Source organism: Misgurnus anguillicaudatus, chromosome 5, assembly GCF_027580225.2.
Source record: "Misgurnus anguillicaudatus chromosome 5, ASM2758022v2, whole genome shotgun sequence".
Taxonomy (NCBI): domain Eukaryota; kingdom Metazoa; phylum Chordata; class Actinopteri; order Cypriniformes; family Cobitidae; genus Misgurnus; species Misgurnus anguillicaudatus.
This window is the reverse complement of record NC_073341.2, coordinates 4,422,532-4,448,582: the sequence shown is the minus strand read 5'-3', so window position 1 is coordinate 4,448,582 and position 26,051 is coordinate 4,422,532. Positions and strand designations below refer to the sequence as shown.

The following is a 26,051-nucleotide window of genomic DNA, read 5'->3' as shown; positions in this document are numbered from 1 at the left end:
TTTTTCTAAAGTATACTTTTAGAAAATATACTAAAGTATAATTATTTTGAAGTATGTTAAAAGTTTAATTGTAAAAAATACGCGCAAATATGTTGTAAGCATACTTTAAATATGTTTAAAGAAAGTACATTCCTTTGTAAGTATATTTGTAATGTACTATTGCAAAGTTAAATATACTTGAAATACAATAAAGTATATTTGTTTTTCACCAGGGTGTTTTACTTAAGTTCATTGTATTTGAAGCTCAGTGCTCTGTTATTGTGAAATGACAATCAATCGCTATCAACACTGTTGTAAAATACAAATTACATTTTGACTAGCCATGCAGTCCCAGGTGAAAAAAAGTGCACAAAAATACACTTTATTTAAGTACACTTAGTACACTTTTCAACAATATACTAAAAGTGCTCTATTTTCGCACACTAATTTTGAACTTAGTATACTAAAAAGTAGTATTTAGTACTGCTTAAGATGAACTTAATACCATCTTAGTGTACTCAACTGTGCTATTTTGAGACAGCATGAAGTTGAACTAAAATGTATTTTTAACATACTATGTCTGTATTTAAAAAATATATATTTAATTATAACTTGAAGTACACTTGAACACACCTTTAAGCATTTTTAAATATACTTTAAGGTATACTAATGGTATGTTAAAATAATATTCCAAATGTATTCCCAGGTGAAAAAAGTTCACTAAAATACACTTTAAGTTCACAACCTTAAGGTACCAAAATCTCTTTATTTTCGTGCAGTAAATTGTGCTTAATATACTAAAAAGTAGTATTTAGTATATATTAAGACAAACTTAAGACAACCTACTGTGTACTCAACTGTGCTATTTTCTAAAATTGTATTCAGTTCCTTGAAGCACATTTGAACCCACCTTTTAAACGTTTATAAATATAATTTAATAATTTCAGATATAATATTATTACATAAATAATATAACATACAAAATGAAATAATAATATATTTCCCACACATTTGTATACATAAAATAAATCATTTCTAATGTACTGTAACCATATTATGTGACATTTGAATTACTGTACAGTCAAGTATACTATTAGAATGTTATATATTTACTATTTTACCTGTATGTTTGCCACCAAAACATGTTTTAACTCATTCTAAAATGATACCTATTCTGTATTCATACATACGAACCGGCTTCTTCAATCATTAACTAATTAAATGTTAAAGGGACAACTAAGTATGTATTTACTGCTATTGAAATTATTTTACAATATAAAACAAAGATCAGTGAAATGCAATGAGCTACTTTTATCAAATTGTGGAACATTAATACATCAATATGAAACGTACACTATGAATATGCAACCATTGAATATTCATATAATCATAATAATGTAATTCTCTAAACAAAAAGTTACTGGAAAAAAAGCAGAAGTGCATTTGAACTAACTCGAGATAAACCTGCAAATGGCTGAACCAAAACACAGAGCAGTTTAAATGTCACGTTTAGGTGGAGGGTCACTTCTTCTTGCCATTCAGACACTAAAGACTTAATCACATTGGCCCTCATTTATCAAAAGTGCGTACACCAAAATTCCAGCGTACACCCAAAACCACGGTGACTTTGAGATTTATCAATATGGACGTTGGCGTACGGTACGCTCAAATCCTACGCCTGCTCAGGAGGTGGTGTACGCACATTTTGAGTTAGTGCAGAAATGCGCAAACACTTCCTAACACCACAAAAAGCACTGACAAACTAAAATATATGATATATTATGACCCACTGTAAAAAAACATAATAATTACAAACTTCAGTGTTTATTTTTATGCAACATGGACTTCAATGTTTAATTTGAGAGACTTTACCAAAGCATTTGATTTGAATGCATATGTATTCCTTCAGTTGAGAGCCTGGGCGCTTTACCTGACGTTTCAGGGCAAAGCATGTGAGCGGAGCGGAGCCTTGAGCGGTGCGGTAAAGCGCCTTTCTAAAAAGTCCGCTCGCTCAGCACCGCTCGTTGAACCCAGAACGCCCTTTGATAATTTGCTAGTTCGAGAATCTGTAAAAACGTCTAGCAATAAGTTGTGGAATTCAATCCTTATCATAAATGTAAAGTAAAAATCAAAGTTAATATTGGACAGGAAGAAAACATTAAAAGGAAGTGCGGAGAGACTGTAAAAGTTAGCAAATATTCATCCTGGAATCTGAAGCGGCACATTGCAAGAAAGCACAAGGATGTGCTACGAAAACATGGTAATAATGCATCAAAAGGTAAGCTAGTTATTCGATGATAAATAAATGAATAGGTAAAGTAAAATGTTTGTGTTGAATGGAGCCATAAATCCGATCATGATGACATGCGGACAAAATCATGGCCACGAATTATCTTTTATGCTACATTATGGACACTTCTTTTTCTTATTTAGTCTAAAGTATGGCCATAAATATAAAATTCGTTCCCAATATTCAACAGTTTGTTCCTTGGGATTAATTATTATAATATTTCATTACTATTACAATTATTATTACTTCAAATTATGAATTAGCCTAGTAAAACATGTGGATGTCGTGGAAACAAATTGTTAATTTGAATTATATCCGGAGCTCCGTATGAAACTGGATCTTAGCTAACAAACAACTGTATGTAAATACAGAAAAACACACTATAAAAGTTACTACATCATTAAAATATTATTTAAAAAAAACTTAACCGAACCATTAAGCAGACATATAATTTAGATGTAGGCAACAGTAAATAATAATAATAATAATAAATAATTATTATTCTAAATATCAATTAAGCGTCATTAATAATAAAAATAATAATACAAATATTACAAAATGTCATGCAATTATTAATGTGTCTTTAATCCCGCTCTTTAAACTCCCAAATAAAACAATTTTGTTTCTTTTCACTTCCCCGGATTCTCTTCTTTGCCGTCTTTCGTGTGTCAATGGCGTAAAATGAGGGCGTGGGGGAGGTGGAGACTTGAATTTATATGGGCGTGTTATTCTAATGACGATCGTTTTCAGCCGCGGCATTTATGAAGGGCAGATATTGCGTACACCTGAATATCAACGGTACGCACAGTTTCATAAATCAGGCGGTGAGAGGAGTGTAAGCATAATCTTACGCCAACATATACGCCCGTTTCTACGCAAGAATGATAAATGAGGGCCAATGTCTGTGAAAAGGAAACAGAATATATACAAAATTAACCAATAATTAATAAACATAGATAGGCATTAGAATTTTGTTAACTCCTCAGTTTACCTTTTAAAGCTTTGACTGTGTCCTCATCAAGCTTGACATGAAGTGTCAGTTTGATCCGTCACTACATGGTACTCTACAAGTTACATTGAACATACAGGGTTATAGGAGGCTTAACTCACTGATACTGATATAATGCAACCTGTGTGTATTACAGGATATGCTTTACTTTGATAATTGTGTTTTATTTTAACCAAGGGCATTTTCCATTGACATGTCTATTGTGGTCTTGCTTACAAGAAAAGTTCGCCTCTGTTTAAGGAGATTTAAGGAAATCAGAAGTCATGCCAATGGACTCTATGCACGCTTAACTTCCACGTTTGACTCAAGGCTGCACTTAAGTTTCCGATGCGGGAGATTTAAAGCAGTGTGACAGCAGAATTGCTAAAATTTACTCATTTGCTGGATTTACCCAAATTTACAACCTATGATGTGTGAAGAATTGTCCAGATGTGCAAACTGAGAAAGGTTTTATGTCTTGTCTTATCTCTAAATCATTAAGATATATTCAGCTAGCCTGTACTAGCAGTGCTTACATTTTGCTGTTTTTTACAATTCGTTCAGCAGGCTAATCACGTTAGTAATATATTAATGTCTTTGTAATGTTGTCTAAAAGTGTCAGGAAAATAAGAGACATAAGAGAGATCTTACTGTTACTGCTATATGAGGAAAAAGCAAAACGAACAGAATTACATATTATGATATGATGCTGATAGTGTAAAATGTGACATTCAGAGTTCTGTTCTGAGTTTTTACTGTTTTATTGTGGTATATTCACGCCGATTGTCAAAACATTTTTACTTGGTTATTTGAGTTAGTATCTTGAAACATTAGAGAATGTATAAAACAAAGCAAAAAGGACTATGGTAAAATCCATAACCACAGATGATATTTTCAGAGAAGACAGCTCAAACATACCTTTTAGTCTAGTACTAGCATTGCATTAAAGCGTAACTAAACCCCTGGTCAGAGCCTGACTCCACCCACTGGCAATATTTGAAAAATGCAAGAAAAGTGGAAAGGTCCCCACGGAGATAGAGGGGACGAACTAAGCTTGTACCAAGTGTTTGGTGAGATTGTAACAACCCTTACGAAAATTAACCATGGTTTTATTGTGGTAAAAGTGTAGTAACCATAGCTTTTTTGTCAATTGATTACTATGAGCAAACCCTTACGAAAAAGAAGTACACTTCAAGTTCATTTTATTAAGTATACTTAAGTAATGTTGGAGTATAGTTTTAAGTATACTTTATGTAGTAAGTGTACTAACATTTATGTTCTAGTAGTAAACTTGTAAGTGTACTGCTTGAATACCGATTGGGACTAAATTGGCCCACTTTTAGTATATAAAAGTATACTTCTAAGTGTACTATAAGTGTAAGAGTAGTCAACTTTAAGTGTACAACTAGTGCACAATTAGTTCTTCATTTGTACTGCAAGTGAACTCATGAGTATACTAGTAGTTTTCTAGACTTATACTTCAAGTGTACATGCAAGTGTTCTGTTAGATTACTCTTAGTAAACTAGTAGGTTACTCATTTTGTGCTGCAGGTATACTTCCAAATGTTCTTTTAATATACTTTTAGTTAACTAGTAGTTTACTAGTCATATACTGAAAGTGTACATGCAAGTGTTCTGTTAGTGTACTCTTAGTAAACTAGTAGGTTACTTATTGTATACTGCTTGTGTAACAAAGCACTTTGACACTGAGGATCCATCTGCAGGTTTTTATTAAACACTCATATTCCAACAGGCAAGGTCAAACAACAGCAATGTCAGGCAGGCAAACCGCTCAGCAATGACAGCCGGTACAAATCAAGACTTTGCGCTAACTGAATGTTTCCAGAGAGTTTATATAGGCTGTCCAATGAGTTTCAGGTGGCAGAGTAATCAGCCCAGGTATGCGGGATTATGGGAAATGGAGTCCAGAACGAAAGTAAATATTCAGGGGATTCAGCCATATATATATAGATATATATATACAACCTCAAATCAGAAAAAGTTGGGACACTGTAGAAATTGTGAGTAAAAAAGGAATGGAATAATTTACAAATCTCATAAACTTATATTTTATTCACAATAGAATATAGATAGCATATCAAATGTTGAAAGTGAGTATATAATATATAAATAATATATTTATAATTTTTGTATTTATTATTTTTGTTTGATTAGCTCACTGATAGCATGCGAAAGATTTAGCTTCAAATTGAAAGTACAATTAAAAGGTATATGTCAAGTATAAAAATTAATACACAGGAACATTGTATTGTACTTTAAGTGCAATATATATATATTTATAGTATGATGTTAAGTTCATTTAAAGTAAAGTTGAGTAGTAAACTACTAGTTAACTAAAAGTATAGTAAAAGAATACTTGCAAGTATACCTGCAGCACACGGTTGGTGGCTTGCTGGTTTGCTGGGAGTGCACTGGCGGAGCACTTGCATGTACACTTTCAGTATGAGTACACTAGTTAACTAAAAGTTTACACTGTGAAAAATACTTTGCTGCCTTGAAGTTTTTTGTTGAATCAACTCAGATTTACAAGTCATGTCAACAAAAATGAGTTGTCACAACTTATAAAATATAGTTGAGTCAACTTAATTTTATAAGTTATAACAACTCACCTGTAGTTATAACAACTGGTCTCTAATCAAGATAAATAACAGTAAGTTGAGATGACTTCTAGATCCGAGTTGATTCGGCTAGAGATTTTGGGGCAGCGGGGTATTTTTTGCAGTGTAGTAAGGGAATACTTGCAGGTGTACCTGCGGCGCAGAGTTAATAACCTACTAGTTTACTAACACTAAAGATTCTCCATAAAGATAATATACATTTGTACACTACATATACTTTCAAAATTTATACTGTTTCTAAAGGATGCTAAATAATGTATTTTATAAATATGCTGTCAGTGCATTATAATGATAACTTTAACAGATAAAGTATACCTAAAATAAACTTTAAAGTAAGTTCAAATTAGTATACTTTAAAAATTGCACAGAATTTAACTCCAAGTATATATTTTTTTTAAAGTATACTTTTAGAAAATATACTAAATTATAATTATTTTGAAATATGTTAAAAGTTTAATTGTAAACAAATATGTTGTAAGCATACTTTCAATATATTCAAAGATGGTACATTTCTTTCTAAGTATATTTGTAATGTACTATTGCAAAGTTAAATATACTTGAAATACAATAAAGTATATTTATTTTTCACCAGGGCTAATCATATGGCTTTTTGCAGCTTTCTTGATGTAGCTTTTGTTGTTGCATTTTTACTTAATACTTTTAAGTATATGTCAGTAAACAAGTATAGGCCAAATATACTTAGACATTTCGGTCAGTATAGGTCAAGTATACTTTAGTACAATTTAAGTATATTTCTGAGAAGTACCTAAAGTACATTTTAGAGAAGTACATAAAAAGTCAACTGAAAGTATACTTTCTTATTTTAAGTTTAAAAAAAGTATACTTATAGCACACTTGAATAAACTTCTTTTTCGTAAGGGAAACCATGGTTTTACTACACCAACCATGGTTTAACTATGGTTTTTGAAAACCATGGTTGTCAAAACCATGGTTATTTTGTGGTAACCATGGTTTAACTACACTAACCATGGTTTTTTGGTCTTAACTGTAGTAAAACCATAGTTAATTTTCGTAAGGGAGGGCGTGGTGAGCTTGAACCTGCTTACGTCACGAGTTATTTTTTGGACCCAACATCCAATAAGAAAATTAAACTGCAGTAGCCACCGTTCAACCTGAAGAGGGCAGCACTCAGACGTTTTTACACCATATATTGTAGTATTGAAACACTTTATATCCAAATTTCAAAAAACTTACTAAAATCAATGAACAGCACTAATAAAGCATCATTCTTACAGATCATTAACTAAAAAGGTTGGTTTAGGGTTTAGTTACTCTTTAAACATTAGCATTAGAAAAACGTTAAAGTGATCTAAATGTTATACGAATACTGTAAAACTAAAAACTTACCACCAAGAATAAGTATTTTTACGGGCTGTATCTTCATCTGTTCATCTCTACTTCGACTTATTAGAAATTCTCGGATCTGATTGGTCAATTTGAATGCCGCTGTGCTAAAAAAAGACAGGCTGTTATGATTTCTGAAATACAACAAGAGAAATGAAATGCCTAACTTTACTTACAAAAAATGTATGTTCCAAAAGCCACACAACATACATGCTTGAAGAAGCTGGGTTATACTGTAATACTAAATGTTCTACTTATTTAATAGTTCACTTAAAATAAAAAAGCAAAAATCTGTCATCACTTAACTTACCCTCATGTTCTCATTCATCTTCAAACAAAAACCGAGGTACTTTAATGAAATCCAAGAAACGTATATTTCCCCTCGATGTCAGATCCACTTGATACTTGAACTAAAAACTGCTCACATTTCAAAAAGTTATTCGCAACAACAATAAAAAAATATCGCTGAAGTAATCCATGTGAATTGCGTTGTTTCAGCCAAGTCCTCTGATGATCACTATATATAATTGAACAGTTTTAGTTTCAACTTTTAATCCACATTTACCAACGATCACGCACGTTGTGTATCGAACAACAGAATCAGGAAGCCAATGTGACGTACTGAATCCCAAGAACCAATGAGGTTTAGTCACGTCCGTCACGTGTGTTGTTTGAATATAAACACTAACAAATTTATGTGGATTAACTTTGTAAAATTAATATATAATGCACGATCAATGATAAGATGTTGAAATTGCAATGTTAGCCTATTAAAATTAATGTACATGTTTAAAAAATATATGTTTTTTTCTAAGTACACTAAAACTTCTGTAAAAGTATGCTTGTGTTTAACATAGTTTTTTTAAAATGTGTAATTAAACATATATTTTATCCCAGCGTACCTCTAGTGCTCTTTTTAGAAATATAGGTTAAATGTATGCTTGAGTTTAGCATACTTTTTTAAAGTGTAATTAAAGATATAATTATTACCAGCGTACCTCTAGTGCACTTTTTTTGAAATACATTAAAAGTATGCTTGAGTTTAGCATACTTTTTTAAAGTGTAATTAAATATTACCAGCGTACCTCTAGTGCACTTTTTAGAAATACATTAAAAGTATGCTTGAGTTTAGCATACTTTTAAAAAGTGTAATTAAACATATATTTATTACCAGCTTACCTCTAGTGCACTTTTTAGAAATAAATTAAAAGTATGCTTGAGTTTAGCATACTTTTAAAAAATGTAATTAAGCATATATTTATTACCAACATACTTCTAGTACACTTTTTTGAAATACATTGAAAAGCAATTTAACATATTTTTAATACACTTTAAATAAGCACGTTGGTAATACAAATGTATTAAAAACATATTACTTAAATACATTAAATACTACTTTTTTTTCACCTGGGGTGTATGATGATTAAACAGGCAGGTGGATTGGAGTGCTTCTTATTAACTGAGATTGGTATTTTCAAAAGTTTTGCTTCCAAAATATATTACAGCATGATCTCACGGATCTCCGAAATTTTCAGTAGCCCTGCCACGGACTTTCTTTTCCGTGGCATTCTCACGGATTGGTTACTGCTTTTTCCTATTTTCAAACCATTGTCGCTTCGGTTTAGGGTTAGATTTGGTGTTTGCGTTAGTATGTCGCTTTAAGTATTAGTTTATACTATTTTTTTCTGAGGTATTCTTTTATATTTTCTAAACTTTAAACAATTGTCGCCTGGCGTTGGGGTTAGAGTTAGGTTTGGGTAGGGATGTCATTTTATGTACATCTAACCCTAAACTGAAGTGACAATGGTAAGAAAATAGGACAAAACATGAGAATGCCACGGAAAAGAAAGTCCGTGGCAGGGCTACTGAAAATTTCGGAGATCCGTGAGATCATGCTGTAATATATTTTGGATTTTTTTTTTTTTTGCCCAGCCACCACCCCCCCGACTTCGGAGGACAACTTTATTTTTATTCATATGAAGGTTTGACAAACACATATATTGATTAAAAAAAAAAAAACACAGGTGAAAAAAAGAAACCAACTCCGAATGTCATATAGATATAGAAACAAGAGGAGCGAAAAATAGGAATTTGGGGGGTACACACCAGCTAGGTACACATATACAGACATAGATAAACAGACAGAGAGAGACAGACAGGCAGAGAGAGGCAGAGATAGACAAACATACAGAGACAGACTTACAGAAACATACAGACAAACAGGCGAGGATTTATGCATGTAGGATTGGTATAACTGTGCGTGTGTCTATTAGGTGTTGTTGGGGAATGAATATAGAGGTGGTTAGAGTGAAGGGTGAGATGGGGGTTGATGGGAATGTACTTGGTTCACATTAACTGATGAATTTGTAGAAAAGCTATGAAAGGTTTCCAGGTTTCTTTAAAGGCAGATATATTATTGTTTTTATGCGCTATGGTTTCTTCAGTCAAAATGAGTTCTGTGATTAGGTTAGTCCAATGGTTGAAATGACAAGATGATTTAGATTTCCAGTTTTGAAAGACTATTTTCTTAGTGACAGCTAGAGAGACAAGGACTGGGGTTTTATATTTGGGAGGGATGGGTGTATCAGAAATAACTCCTAGAAGACAGAGTGTAGGAGACAGTGGGAGTCTGCAGTCCAGAATTCAAGACAGTGTGTTGGTGACTGTAGTCCAGAAGGAGTGAACGGGCTGGCAGAACCAGGTGGCATGGAGGTAGGTGTCTGTGTTGCCACAGGTGCACTGTGAGCAGGTATCTGTTTCAGATAGTCTCATTTTAAATAGTTTGCTCTGAGTGATGTGGGTTCTGTGGATGGTTTTATATTGTATGAGTTGTAGATTGGTGTTGGTGGTCATGTTGAAGATGTTTCCACAGATCTGTGTCCATAAATCCGGGTCTGAAGGTAGCGTGAGGTCATTATTCCATTTTTCCTTAGGCAGACTAATTGTGGGATTAGATGAAGTGATGAGTCTGTAAAGTTTAGATATGAGTTTTCTTGGGTGGTTGGCTATTTCCATTAACTGTTCACTAGTTCTAGATGGCTGTGAAGTATTAGTTAAGGTTATTTTGCTTTTGAGTAAAGATTTAAGCTGTTGGTAGTGGAGAAATTGGTCTGTCTCGACCTCGAATTTCTGGATAATTGAGGTGAATGGCATAAATTTGTGGTTTTCAAATATGTGGTGAAGATGGGTGATGCCCTTTTGCTGCCATTTAGGAAAGTGGATTGGTTCATTGTGAAGACGGAAGTCAGGGTTGTGCCAAATTGGGGTGTATCTACATGGTGCTAATAGTGATTTTGTAATTTTATTGGTTTTCCACCACGCTGCCAGAGTTGTTGATATTATAAAGCTCTAGTTTTTTGATTGACTGTGGTAAGAAGGGGAGGTCTGCGATTGAGTTCGGGGAGCACAGATGTAGCTCAAGATCCAGCCATGCGTTGGAGTATGTATGTGGTTGAGTCCATTTGTATAAGTACTGTAGTTGGTTTGCCAGGAAGTAGTGCAAGAAATTTGGTGCTTCAAGTCCGCCTAACTGTTTTGAGTTTTGGAGTGTTGTAAGTGCTATCCTTGGTTTTTTATTTTGGCGTATTGCTACTGCAAGTGGTTCTATGAATAGGGCAAAAAGAGATGGAGAGAGTGGACATCCTTGTCTAGTTCCTTGGTGCAAGGTGAAGCTTGGTGAAGTGATCCCATTTGTGATGACTGTTGCCTTAGGGGAAGTGTATAGGGTAGTAATCCATTGTATAAATGACTTTCCAAAACCAAATTTACGAAGGGTGGTGAATAAGAATGTCCAATTGACCTTGTCGAATGCTTTTTCTGCGTCTAGTGATGCAATTATGGTTTTCTGTGGCTGTCTTTGTGCAATGTTGATAAGATTGAAAAGTCTGCGAATATTATCTGTTGCATTTCTGTTCTTGATGAAGCCTGTCTGGTGTGGGTGAATTAGTGAATGCATAACTGTTTCAATCCTTGTTGCTAGAGTCTTTGTAATAATTTTCAGGTCAGTATTAATTAAAGATAGTGGACGGTAGCTAGAGGGATATATTGGGTCTTTGTTTGGTTTCAGGAAGACAGTGATAAGTGCAGTATTCATATGTGTGGGAATGGTAGATGTAGTTTGAATTTCGGTGAGTAATCTATTAAAAGTTGGTGATAAAATATCCCAAAAGTGTTTGTATAATTCTGCTGGTAGTCCATCGGGTCCAGGTGATTTGTTATTTGGCATGCTTTGTAATGCTTTGCGGAGTTCTTCGGAGGTGATGGGTTGTTCTAAAAAATTTGATTCTTCTGTGGTTAATGAGGGAAGATCCAGGGTGTTGAGAAAGTATTCAATTTCAGGCTGTAGAGGTTGAGTGTCAGGAGAATACAAACAGCTATAGAACTGGCGAAAGATGTTATTAATTTCTTGTGGGTCCTGTGTAGTTTTACCAGTAGAGTCCAGAATGGATGGGATGAGTGACTTGCCTTTTTTGTATTGTAGCATATTTGCCAGATATTTACCTGCTTTGTTGCTAAGGTGAAATTTATCATATTTGAGTTGTTGTATACAGAACTGAGTTTTTTTATTTATGATATTATCCAATTGGGTCCTTAGTTGCTTTATTTCAGTTTGTGCTTCTTCAGATGGGGTGGTAGATTGTTGATTACTTAGCTGTTTAATTTTCTGCTCAATGGTGTTTTCCAATAGTTGATGCTGTTTTTTCTTGTGCGATGAATATGATATAATGATGCCTCTCATGACTGCTTTGCCTGATTACCAAAGTGTTGATGGTGAGATTTCTGATGAGTCATTGATTTCCAGAAAGGATGCCCACTCTCTTTTTATAAGGGTGTTAAAGTTGGGGTCTTCTAGGAGAGAGGTGTTGAAGCGCCATCTTGTGGAGGTTTTCTTCTGTACTGGGATGTTTAATGTTAAAGATACAGGGGCGTGCGTGATCACTGATAATAATTGAATGTATAGTGTTTTCTGATATCTGTTGAATTAGTGAGTTGCTAACAAGAAAGAAATCTATTCTAGAGGAAGAGCGATGTGCTGAAGAAACATGGGAATATTCTCTTAGTAGTGGGTTCCTTGCTCTCCAGCTATCGCTAAAGCCATAGTCCATTATGTATTGTTTAATTACTTCTGTAGAGTGACCGGTTCGTGCGTTGCTGTGGTTGTGTGTATGGTCAAGTGATGGATTGAGAACAGTATTAAAATCTCCAGCTACTATGAGATTTGTCGTGTTATATAGCAAAGAAAAAATGTTATGAATGAAAAGTGGGTCATCAGTGTTTGGAGCGTATATGTTTGCCAGTGTAAAAGTTAAGTGATTAATAGATATATTGATGATAATGAATCTTCCTTCTGGATCTGAGATTGAGGAATTGAGAGTGAAGCTGATGTTTTTGTTTATCAAGATGGAAACGCCTCTTTGTTTACTGTTATATGTGGATGAAAACATTTTATCGAATTGTTTGAAATGAATGTGTTGTAGTTCCTTATCTATTAAATTAGTTTCTTGTAAAAAGCAAATATCTGCCTTTAATTTAACAAGGTGGTTGATTACTTTAATTCTCTTAGAGGTAGTATGAAAGCCACGTACATTCCATGTTATTAGATTAAGTGTTTGCATGACTAAAAGTAAGTAGTGTGTAGAATGTGCTATTTTTACCTAAAGTAGGTAACCATGATATATAGAGGTGGTGGGGGGTTTCCCAGGCTGGATTAGACAAATGCAAAACACAGATGGACATTATAGATATATAAACACTACACTGAACATAGACAGACAGGACACATTTACAAATGCCACACACAATTATACATTCTGACCATGTCAGCGGAAAATAGAACGAGTAAAGAGTAACAAAAAAAGAAACAAAAAATACATAAAGATAGTGACACAATGCATATGATGCTTGATGCAGATATAACATTGTAGCAGTAAATAAGAAGAGAAGAGAGAAAAAATAGCAACAACAACAACAAAAAAATAAAGGAGACCTCAGGGTGCATAATAAGAGTACATTGATAACTATTGGCGTGGAAAATTAGATTTATAACAGGTTTTATCTATAAGGTAATGTAAAATGCATTATGGAACAGTCAGTGTTAAGATGAGCAGTGATAATTTGGTTAGACTATAGCCACGTAGTGATGTTTGGATCGCGATAGAGTTTCCCGTTCACGTACAGTTTGTCTACCGATAATGTAGCTAGTTTCCCTTCTTCGCGGAACTGTTTCATTATCGGCAATAGTTTTCGTCTGCGGTCTTGAATTTGTTTGGGAAACTGATTGTACATCGCATATGTTGTGTTCTTCAGTCGATTTCCTCTGCTTTTAACGAGTTCTTTGTGTTTGTAGTGTTCAAATTTAGCAATTATTGAAGGTGGTTTTTTGGGGTCTTTGGACGGTAGACGGTGAACTCGGTGAAACGTTATCTCCTCAACTGTTGCTGCAGGCAGTTTAAGAGAGTCGTGCATGAATTGTTTTATTGCATTCTCTGGATCGTCGGGTGTGTTTTGTGGAGGTATGTTTATTCCTGAAAATATCAAATTATCGCGCATGCTGCGACACTGAATGTCCAATATGGTTTCTTGGATAATTTGATTTTCGTTGGAGAGTTTTGTGACTTGAGTGGTGAGATGTGATACAGTTGCTTTTAGTCCGGCGTTTTCTTGCATTAAAGTTTCGATTTGCGATTGAGAAAATTCGAGACTAGCTTTCAGACCACGGATGTCTGTATGCAGAAGTTCGAGTATGGCAAGTTTGGAATTTATGGATGCGAGTACACTGACCTCGACTGTGACTTCCTCGTCTGTTTGGGTTGATGAGTCCCATTTTCGTATTTTCTTGTTTGGTTCTGACATGGTGTCCAAATTGTAGAAATAGCTGTCGATGAAGTTGAGCAGGTATCCGAGTCTTGACAAGGTTGGTTATCCAGTAGTATAGCGAAAGTTGTTTTGATAAATGAAGTCGTAATCCAATGTTTGTTTGTTTGTGTTCAGCACGCTGCCATGTTGGATCTCACCCACAGTCTCGCGATACTCTCAGTCACGGTGCATTCTCTCCTCCTCCTTCTCTCGCCTTTTGGATTTAAGGCTTTAGGCTTATGATAATTTAAATAGACATCAGTGTCTGATTAATTAATGTCCTTCTATTAATAGATTGGTGAGCCAAGAGAGTTTTTTTCACATAATTTGAGTTTTGTGACAAAAATGATACAGACATAATAAATCCCAGTACTTTTGTACTCAAGTATATTTTGAGGTAAATACTTTTGTACGTTTACTCAAGTAAACACTTTAAGCAAGTACTTCTACTTTTACTGGAGTAATATTTTACCTTGGGTATCTTTCAAGTACATGACTTGTGTACTTCGTCCACCACTGCCGGCCAGTGCCTTCAGAGGTGGGTAGTAACGAATTACATTTACTCTGTTACATTTACTTGAGTACTTTTTTTGGGTAACTAGTACTTTAAGAGTAAATTTAAGGATGGGTACTTTTTACGATGCATGCTTTGTTCAATAAACGAGCTGACATCTCAGCGTACAGGAATTCAAGATCCAACCTGAAGTGGTGTCACAGTAATGTCTATTTGAACACTATTAATGGTCATTTCACACACTGTCCCAGTTTTTTGCCATATGCACTCTTAAGCGATGACAAAATCTAGTGTAAGTTAAATCATACAAACAGCACGTTCACATCTGCACATTACTAAACAATCCTTCCTAAAGAATGAATGAATACAAATGAAAGAATAAAGTATGATTTTAAAGAAACATGTATATTAAAATAAATGTAGAGTTGATTTGCACAAACAGAAAAGTTCCATATGAAATTCAAAAATGATAATTTTTATCAAGGTCCTGGTTATTTTCAGTAATTGCACTTTAATGGCAATGAAAATAACCTATTCATATAAAAACATAACAAACAAACAGACACGTTCTTTTTTGTTTACTGTTTGCATGTTTAAAGGCAGATGCTGACAAGTTTGTGTTATGAACAGGAAAATAAATACAGAGTTAACTGTCAGAAAAACATCTGTGTGTGTGTGTGTGTGTGTTTGAGATTTTTTCTCAAATGACACATTATGTGATGTTAATGTACCCATTGCAGGACTGAGATAGGCTGCATTACTTGTATATAAGTAGAACAATGATACTGCTTTTTTACTCTTACTCAAGTAAATAATTAGATTTGATACTTTTACTTTTACTTGAGTACATTTTTGTATAAGTACTTGTACTTTTACTTGAGTACAGATTTTGGATACTCTACCCACCTGTGAGTGCCTTATCCTCATTCTGCCTAAACCAAACTGTGCAGAGTCTGTCAAGGGGAGACACTGTATCTTTAATACCTAAACTAACTCCTTCTTCATAAATATTAAAGATTATACCTTTATGTCAACTAAGTATTATTTTCACATTGGACTTACAGCCTAGCATTGTACAACAACATAACACGGTTCCATCTGCATGTTGTAGTAACAAAGTCCACTAAAGGTAAGTTGAAATATGAACCAAAGACTGCAGTTTAATATAAAACAAAAAGAGACAAAATTATCGTAAACTTAACTTGACATAGTTTGAAAGTTGCCTACAAACTTACCCACAGAAGGAACATAAATCCAATACATGACCAAACTAACATGGAACAATAGGCCTTAACCCAGGGGTGCCCAAACTCGGTCCTAAAGGGTCGGTTTAGTTCAAACTTGTCTTAGTACACCTGCCTGGAAGTTTTCAGTATGCTTAGTAAGACCTTAATTCGCTGCTTCAGGTGTGTGCCCTGCCTTCCATGACCATGCTTGGGCACCCCTGCTTTAAATTCATAAACATGGGGAACACATGACAACAACTACCAATGGAGAAAAAATACAAGAAACAAGGGAATCAGTCAAACGATGACATGTGGACAGGCTAAAAAGAGGAGCAAGGGAATCATGACATAAGCCAATATGGAATACTAAATTTCAAAATAAAAGATATGAAAACATGAACCCAACACAACTGTGACAGATTCCCCCCTCAAGAATTGCGGCACACGACGACCTAACAAAACATAAAAAATCAACAAGAAATCCAGGAGGGTTGTCTTGGGGGCTGGATGGAGGCCCAGGCCTGTCACTGGGAACAGAACCTGGATCATGGCTTAGAAGTGGACTATGACTGTAGAGTATTGGAGGACCTAGGCAATAAAGCAGAGAGGCATAGTGCAGTGGTGAACCTGGGCCATGGAGCACTGGAGGACCTGGGCAGTGGGAACAGAGGTCCATGGTGCACCTTGTCTGTGGAATACTAAAGAACATGGGCCATGAAGCAGTGAGCTGTGGAACACTGGAGGACCTGGACTGTGGAGCACAGGAGGACCTGGCGGGACAGAAAGACAAGGAGGACCTGGTAGGACAGGAAGGCAGGATGGAGCCGGCAGGGCAGGAAGCCAGGCCGCAGCCATTTTAGCTGGGACATGGAACACAGAGAACTCTAGTGGAGGCCTTCTTGACCATAACAAGAAGCTCAGGGGACTTAGGTTCAACCATCATAGTGTGACAGGAAGCTCATGAGACTCAGGTTTAGCCATCTTGGCCATGACAGGATGCTCAGGGGACTCAGGTTTAGCCATTTGGGCCATGACAGGAAGCTCAGGAGACCTAAGTTTAGCCATCTTGGCCTTGACAGGAAGCTCAGAAGACTCAGGTTTAGCCATCTTGGCTATGACAGGAAGCACAGGGAACTTAGGGGAAGCCTTCGTGGCCATGACAGGATGCATAGGGAACTCAGGGGAAGCCATCTTGGCTGTGACAGGAAAGTTCTGACGTGGATTTCTGGGCTGCAGTGACCTCTGGGGAAACCGTAGAACAGTGTGTGGCCCAAACACCATTGCCTGAAAAAGTCGTTATTGGCAGGGAAGCGTTTTCTCGAAAGAGTTAAAAGAATATAAACAGGAACTTACGATAAATGGTTTCTAGAGAGCAAAGGTTTTGTAAAACAAAAAGGAAGACACAAAGTCTGTATAATAAACTGTTAGGATTTGATGCTCACTCTAGTGATTGTACGTTATTCGTTGTTGTCAATGTCAAAATTTAGGTTGGATTTCAGATTTAATGTATGTTTATTTTTTTTTAAACAAAGCAGCTGATAATGCCATTTTTTTAAACAAAGCAGCTGATAATGCCATAGCGACAGAAAGAACCAACTGGACTGCCGATTCACTTTTACCCAAAATGGCAAGGGCATATGGCTGCTGCTGTGCGCTGGTGTTGCAAATGAACATTCTATTGAGTTTCTTTTCTTGTCAGTATACATTCTTTGACAGCTCTGAGGCTAACAAGAGGAGCAAAGGCATCATGACACAAGCTAGGAGCCATTACTAAATTTTAAAATTAAAGACATGAAAACAAGAACATTAAAAAGCCTAACACAACCATGAAAGATATTGCATTACAGTGTTGCAGTCTTGAAGGTCCGCTGCGCATAACATGAAGCAAATCTGAACACTGGTTATAGTATCCGGTTTTATAAGTGGTTGTCACTGCTGTTAAAACCACATAAAATATGGCTGTGAAAGCCGTATTCTGGTGCCATGTTAAAGGCGCTCTAAGCAAATTTGTGTGACGTCCCTTCCTGTTGACATTCGAAGTGTTGTCAAACTAAACGGAGCGTAGCTAACTCCTCCCCCTCTCTGTCGTGCTTTCTGAAAGAGTCATGAATGCATCCAACCCCAATTCCCAAATCCTTCTTGTCGTTTATTGGCTGGAACACTTTGTTATGTTTCGTGTTGCATTTTGTGAAGCCTGGGCTGTCTGCAGAGACCGCGTTTTTTAACAGTGTGTTCAGAGGACAGGCAGCTAGCAGATAGTGAGGAGATGTTTACTGTATGAAACAAAAATGTTTTATGGCCTAAAACTCGTGAATTCGCTTACAGCACCTTTGACGTAGCCTTAAGAGTAAAGGCTGTTGAAAATATAACTTTGCCATTATTTATAAAAGCATTTTTTTATTTGAAATTCTATTATTCAGTAAGTACTACTATTGTAAAATATTACTACATTTTTTATGTATATTTAATTAAGCATTTTAAGGATTAATTTATTTTAAAAAATTACTTTAATGTACTAAACTTTTGAACCGGAGTATATAATATATTGCATTTTATATCACAATGTTAGGCATATTAAAATGTTTTCTTTTTCTTCCAAAGGTGAATTATGGAGCTTCTAGTTATGCATTGAGTAATAAACTTCAGTATCCAACTTTTATAAGAACAGTCCCTAGCAACAAAGACATGATACAGATGATTATTCACATCATTCAGTGGTTTGGATGGAACTGGGTTGCCTTTCTTGGAGGCCCAGACAATTACAGTGAAGATGGCCTAAGACTTTTTTACAAGTATACTAGTGATACTGGCATCTGTTTGGCCTATCAGGAGACTCTTACAATCCAGGGAAACTACAATCAAACACTTAAAAATATCAACATGCTAAACATTAATGTCATTGTGGTTTTCGCTGTGCCAATATATGCAGAAAATATAGTGATAGCTGCCATAGCAAATAACATCAAAGACAAAGTCTGGATTGCAAGTGAAACATGGTCTATGAATCAGCAGCTTCCAAAAGAGCCAGGAATTGAGAAGATTGGAACAATAATTGGCATTACAGAGAGATTATTGTCATTGCCTGGATTTGATCAGTACATTTACAAAGTCAAAGCAATAACTAATGAAGATAATAATGGGGATGTTGAGAGTCAAGTACAGAGTACGATATGCAATCAAGAATGTAAGGAAGGTGCATTGTTGACTGCACAAGATATAATAAATGAAAATCCCTCATTTTCTTTCGGCATTTATGCTTCAATGTATTCCGTGGCTCATGCATTACATAAAGTTCTGCAGTGCAACATGAATAAATGCAGCAAAAACATAACCGTTAAACCATACATGGTAAGTAATTTATTATCCTTTTAAAATATATATCTTTTAAGTGTTATGCATTATATTAAAGTCCCATTAGTCAATAATTTTATCATCTTTTATCATCAAGGTTACATCCAGTTGTGGACAAAACTATTGGCACCCTTGTTAAAAATGAGCAAAGAAAGCTGTAAAAGTAAATCTACAATGTTTCTTCATTTGAGCTTTAATTAAAAAAAAATAATTCAATGGTTTGTTGATAAAAAAATTTGAGTGTAGGGGGGGAGTCACATCATATTTTTTTCTCAAATAGACGTTGACCACCATTATTGGCCTCCCTTCATTTAATCCTCTTTGCTACCTCCCTTTGCAAGGGTCACAGCTCCGAGTCTTGTATTATAATGTCTGATGGCAAGTGATCCTAGATTTTTCCTCCATATGTTGCTGCAGTGACCCATTTCTTGTTGCGTTTGATGTTTGTTTTTTACCAATGTATTGATGGAAGATTAAACCACAACCCATTATAAGATTTCTAGCAGAGCAAGTCAGGTTTTGACTTTTTATTTGTTGGTATTTTATATAATCTAGGGGTAGGCAACGTCGGTCCTGGAGTGCCTGCATAGTTTAGCTCCAGCTCTAATTAGGATATTAGATAACTACAGATTAGGATATTAGGATAACTACAGATAGGCATGTTTTATCAGGGTTGAAGCTAAAATCTGCAGGACATTGGAGCAATCTAGAAATGCACCGCAGATAAAGCCACAGGTCTGACCATGTTCTGTTTCAAATCTGAAGATGATATGAGAAATGGTTGAGAACGAACCCAGGCGCAGACAATGTAGAAAACACAAAATTCTTTATTTTCAACAAAACAGGAAAACAAAAACCCATGATGGGGAAAAACTAACATTGAACAGGATAAACAAAAGACTGACAAGACTAGACTATGCTATATTTAACAACAAACAGAAAACTGGACTACACTTAACTAACACTTAAACAATGAACTAAACATAACTGGATGGATATTACTGGAACACGACAGGTACAAAATCAGAACGAACGTAGACAGAACAATGGGCACAAGGACTTAAACAGAGAGAACTAATGAGGGGAACAGGTGAAAAAAATAAAAGTTAAGGGAGTGGGTAAAAAGTGACATGGCAAATACGTGGTCAAATATAACTAATACAGAGGCCACACATTTCCCACACAAAACATGGTACTATCAGAACCCTGCCACAAAGACTAGATAAAATACAAGACAAGATTCTTACAGGATCCTGACAGCACCCCCCCTTAAGGAGCAGCTTCCAGACGATCCTCAGGGGACACTAAGCACGGGACATGATGGACTGACAAACAGACAAGATCCAAAAAAACATAAAAAATAATAACAATGGCAGACTGGCATAAATGACGGGTTGGGGTTAAATAATAAAAATAACTAACAAGGGAGGGGGGTGGGGGAACAAAAGAGTTCATGGGAGGTGGTCCAGGTTAAATCCTGGACTTTCTGGGTGTGGCTGAAGGAGTCCGGGTGGGTTTAGTGGGGGCTTTGGGAGAGGCGGGTCCAGATGGGGCAAACTGTGGCAGGGATGGGGCAAGGATAACAGGGGGTGCTGCACCAGGTGGCGACACTACGACAGGAGCCTAGACAGGGGGCGCTGCGGCTGGCAGCAGAGGTGAGACAGGAGCCAAGACAGGGGAGGCTGCAGCTGGCTGGAGGGCCGAGACAGGGGAGGCTGCAGCTGGCTGGAAAGCCGAGACAGGGGAGGCTGCAGCTGGCTGGAGAGCCGAGAGTCCTGGCAGAGGAGTGGCGATACCCTTCTTCCTTTTTTTCTTCCTAGGCCAGGGTGCAGAAAGTATGGCAGAAGAGGGAGGCACTGTGATGAGTGTGGCAGGCTCCGAGGAGGACCCCTCGGACGCCGACTCCCATGATATCTTCTGCTCACGTTTCCCTGAAGGCTGATACGCTAGACAGAGCTTTCGGAGCTCAAGGTGGTGAGTGCCGGATCCTCCCGTGTCATCACTCCGTTGACACAACCCTCAGACATAGGGGATGGAGGTGCAGCCTTAGGTGAAACCCTGGGTTCTGATTTGTTCACCACATATCGGACCATGTCAATGAAGTCCAGGGGTTTAAGCATCTCCACCTCCCTGGAGCCGAGAGGTTCATCGAGGCAGGCGTAAAAGATCACCTTAAGTTCTTCTCCGTTGAGGCCGGCTAGACAAGCCTCGTCCAGGAACTTCTGGGCAAACAGCCGGTGGACATAGCAGCTGCGGTGGGCAACAAAGGACGGATCCATAAAGTCTGCTGGGTTCTGATATGCTACATTCGTTCTGTGAGGAATGGTTGAGAATGAACCTAGGTGCAGACAATGTAGAAAACACAAGACTTTATTTGCAACAAAACAGGAAAACAAAAACCCAAGATGGGGCAAAACTAACATTGAACAGGATAAACAGAACACTGACAAGACTAGACTATGCTATATTTAACAACAAACAGTAAACTGGACTACACTTAACTAACACTAAAACAATGAACTAGACTTAACTGGATAGACTGGAACACGACAGGAACAAAATCAGAACGAGTGATTTTTACACCAGCCGCATTAGAGGCGTGAAGCGCGAGTGATGTCAATGTTATGTCAATGTGAAGACGCGTTGATGCGCGTCTGGAGGTCTTGGCGTGGCGCAGAACACGCGATTACGCACCATTTGCACATCCAGTTCACGCGAACGGCGCGAATTGAGTGGCTGGCGAGAAACGCTCGAATGGTGCTTTTTGTGCATTTTGAGTTGACGCGAACTTGCGGCTGACGCCCGATTTGAAAAGTTTTTACTTTGGCGGGATTTCATGCCATGTTAACCAATCAGGAGCCTGCTTGCTGCTGTGGCGGCCTGGGTCCCCCACGGAAGAGAATTTTGAAAAAAAATTACCCCTGAAATGAAGACTTCTGGTGAAAATAGTGGAAACTAATTAATAAATTTAGATAAATATATTTCATACAACTTCTTAGGCCTAAATATTTAATGAAAAGCAAAGTATGCCTAATAAGTATACAAGACTGAACCACATAGATGTGAAATATAAAGACTATCATGATCATTTTGCCAACAATGAACCATAGTTTTGTTAAGAAATATAATCCATAATTATTTAATAAGAAACCCATCAGAAATGATTGACACATTATGAGACGGGAGGGAGCGGGACACAGGAACAGAGGGAGAGCACTGGAGAGATATATATGTGGATTGTTAGGCTAAACCTGTACTATCTCTTTTAATAGAATCACTTTCTTATCAACTATATTTGAGTTTTAAAAATCCACATAATTACATACCATATGAGCCTCTGGAGACGACTGACGGACCATGAACCTTGACATTGCTCCATCCTGTGCCCGCAGCCTCTCGCTCCTCTTGTGATTATCTCCTCATGCGTGCTGCTTAATATCACACACTCTACTTTTTTTTAAAGTTGCCCGCTAGCATTTTTTTTATTTTCACAAAGTTTTTAAAAATGCAGGCATGAGAATCCCTCACCTTTCGGCTAAATTCGCCGTTTTAAAGCCAAAACAGGTGACCCACGTGAATCGTGTAGATTCGATGTGAAAACATTTGGGGGGGTAGGGGGTAGGGTTTGAGCGCGTTGTTTGTTGACGCGCCCTTTGCCGTCATGTATCTCAGACAATAGGTTTGTTTGAGTTTATGCTGCACTGCAAAAACCGACAGGCAGGTGACATCAAAGTATCACAAGAATGAATCAAGAAGTCATAAGTACTCTGCTTTCGAACGGCTCTCGCACTACTGTGATGTCATCCGCCTTTTCTGTGTACTTCGTCATATGCTTCACATGCTTGTTGAAGATGCGTAGAACGACTGCCTTCGGGATGAAAAGTCAAGTGTAAGACACAAAACGCTGTCAAACTATAACTGTAGAATTCTGAGGCGTCAATCAATTAAAACAACATATTTAGGCCTACACAGACTGACACTGCAAAGTGACCTGAAATATTTTTTAATTGGAATGGATTGGAACGAATGGTGGACATACTCCTTGCTTGTAAGTCACATTGGTCTAACGTTACTACTGCTGTTAAATGCGCTAATGTCAATATGGTAAAACTGCAAAATATTGCATGAAATGCTGTTAATAAGAACATTCTGCTACTAATACGGTTAATAAGAAAGTTTATCGTTTACAGTAACATTTAAGCGATTTTACACTATTGGAGCAACAAAGATCCTAAAGTGAACTGTTTTCAGTGTGCATACACACACAAACTCAAAAGTCCATGCACGGAAACACGTGTTTTAAAAATCACGCAAACACAGTTTCTTTGGGCTTGACAGGAGATATATGCAAAAATTATCTTGTAATACCAAAGTCTCTGCAAGTATTCTCATTAAAACAGTCGTTTGTTATAAATGAGCAGTTGATCATATGTGTCGGTGTATAGATCAGCGCTTCTCCACCGGTGTTAAAGGGACAGTTCCTATTATAAGAAATGCTTATGTTTGAGTCATTATGTTAGTCAAACTACAGAAAACAAAAGGAAAATCACCTTTATAGCTTTAAAAAGATCAATTATATTTAATTTATAGAATGAAAACAGTGTTATATTAATTTGATACTGTTTCTCTACCTAATCAATACTGTTAGATCTTACTTTTTTGTAACTTTGTTTTTTCTATATTTTATATGCTTGTAATTTCTTGATTTGTTCTTATTTTCCCACATCACTTTTTTGCTCATCTGAAAATTATTCAACCCATGACTTAAAAACCATAATGTAATTAATTTAACCAGTACTATATTTGTAAAATTAAGTAATTTTAAATTAGATGTAGGCCTTCAGGTCCACCCTATTCCAAGGCCAACTTAAAATTGTATGGCCTTGCGACAGATGATCAAATTATGGCAAAATAAAATTATTGCAGATCAAAATAGTACGGGAATTCTACCTGTTACAGCTTTCCACATGTATCAACCCATTTAATTAAACATGGTTTCTGTTACTAGTCAAATGTTTACATTTTAAATTTACAATCTAAATTGTCCGCCAGAAATAAATAATTGAAATAATGGTCATAATGTATTTTTTGCTTATGGTGTTATGTTATTTTGTTTCTGCTGGGATGTTGGTTTCCTCAAACAACTTGTGGTGATGGTGGTGCTATATTCCTTTATTTTTTAAAGCTTTCTGACAAGTTTAAACTGATTTTTGAAGTTCTCCATCTGTGATCTTTTGAGAGTCTTTGTCCGCTCAAATTATTCTCCTTGCTGAGCATTAAGACAATACAGACACAAGTTCTTTTTCAGGCAGATTTGCAACATCTTCAATCGATTAAATTGTCTTCATTATTGCCCTGATTGTGGAAATATGTTTTTATGGTTTTAACTATTTCCTTAAAGCCACTTTCTATTTAGCTCAATAATCTTTTGCTGAACATCAGAACTGAAGTCATTGGTTTTACCCGTTGTAATTAATGGTTAAGGGGATTTTGCCTTTGTGTTACTTCATTATTTATTCCCATGTGAAGCCATGACTTGACAATAATATGTTTCTAGTCAACTAGGTGTGCTAAGAAAATTTTAATATCAATGGGAATATACTTCAGAGATTTTTTACTCATGGCAATAATTGTGTCCAGCTTGTATTAGAAAAACATTTATTTAATAATGTAACCCCCCAAATTTCAATAGTTTTCCTTAAATAAAACATTGTATTCTTGTGATTTTTTTTTAATTAAAGCAAAAGAGAAATATTGTAGATTTATTTTCACAGCTTTCTATGCTCATATTTAACAAGGGTGCCAATATTTTTTGTCCACAACTAAACACTATGTCTGTAAAAAATCTTTATGCCATAAAATAGCATGACAAAAATATTTATATTTATGTGTGTGTCTATGTATAAATATATTTATAATAATGTAATAACAATATATTATATAATTTTTTGACACATTTTTAAAACATTTCTTATTATTACATATCACAATAGATTCTGAAAGAAATTAAGAACTTGGATTTTCCACTCATTGGACGTCAGGTGAAATATGATGTTAATGGTGATCCAACCATCAGTTATGCTGTAGTGCTCTGGCACACTGAAACAAATCATTCATGGATTGAGATGGTGGGCACTTATGACACATATCCAGAAACTATTTTTACCATCAACAACTCACTCATGCCCTGGCGTAACAATACTTCTGTAAGTTGTTTTGGTAAGCTTTATGTATTATGCTAGATTGTCTTTTTTAATATTCTTTTAACAGTGTTTATTGTTCTATCAAGATTCCTTTCTCAAACTGCTCTGTTGAGTGTATGGAGGGATATTCCAGAGAACATGAGGGATTGCATGCTTGCTGCTTTCGGTGTAAAAAATGCCCACAAAACACTTATGTGGATTATTCTCGTAAGTACTTTAAACTGTGAGTAATAGATCCTTGATATTTAGGAGTCAAGCCGGAAGGGGCGAAGTCCCCTATTGTATCTGTAAGTGTTCTTATTCTTCTTCCACCATGGAAGTTTATGACAGCCTATAGAACCATACATAGGAAAGTTATAGATAGAGGACAGTCTGATCTGTCATAGTAACTTTGGAGTCTCTAAATTAACTCATTCTCTGCCAGCTTTTTTTTTTGAAAAGTTGCCTGCCAGCATTTTTTGTGACTTTCACAAAAGTTTCACAAAATTCCTTCCAGGAAAATGTTCTTTTAGAAATATATAAACATACAAATATATCAAATGAAACAACAGACCCTGTGCTTTCAAACAAAGAGACAAATAAACTCTTATAAACTCTAAAATATGGGTATTTTTCGGAAAAAAAATATTTTTTTGCAAAAA

The 26,051-nt window shown here is 36.1% G+C and overlaps 1 protein-coding gene and 1 long non-coding RNA gene across 2 annotated transcripts in view; both read left to right on the top strand.

Annotated features, from left to right (window-relative positions):
• Positions 1–26,051, top strand: part of LOC141363888 (uncharacterized) — a 111,026-nt gene that overhangs the window by 39,528 nt on the left and 45,447 nt on the right. The gene's annotated exons all lie outside the window — the stretch shown is intronic.
• Positions 1–26,051, top strand: part of LOC129413376 (taste receptor type 1 member 1-like) — a 43,478-nt gene that overhangs the window by 5,431 nt on the left and 11,996 nt on the right. Inside the window, exons 3-5 of the mRNA XM_055167092.2 lie at positions 18,458–19,204; positions 25,201–25,413; positions 25,497–25,617. Coding sequence (XP_055023067.2) covers positions 18,458–19,204; positions 25,201–25,413; positions 25,497–25,617 — 1,081 coding nt within the window. The remainder of the gene's footprint in view (positions 1–18,457; positions 19,205–25,200; positions 25,414–25,496; positions 25,618–26,051) is intronic.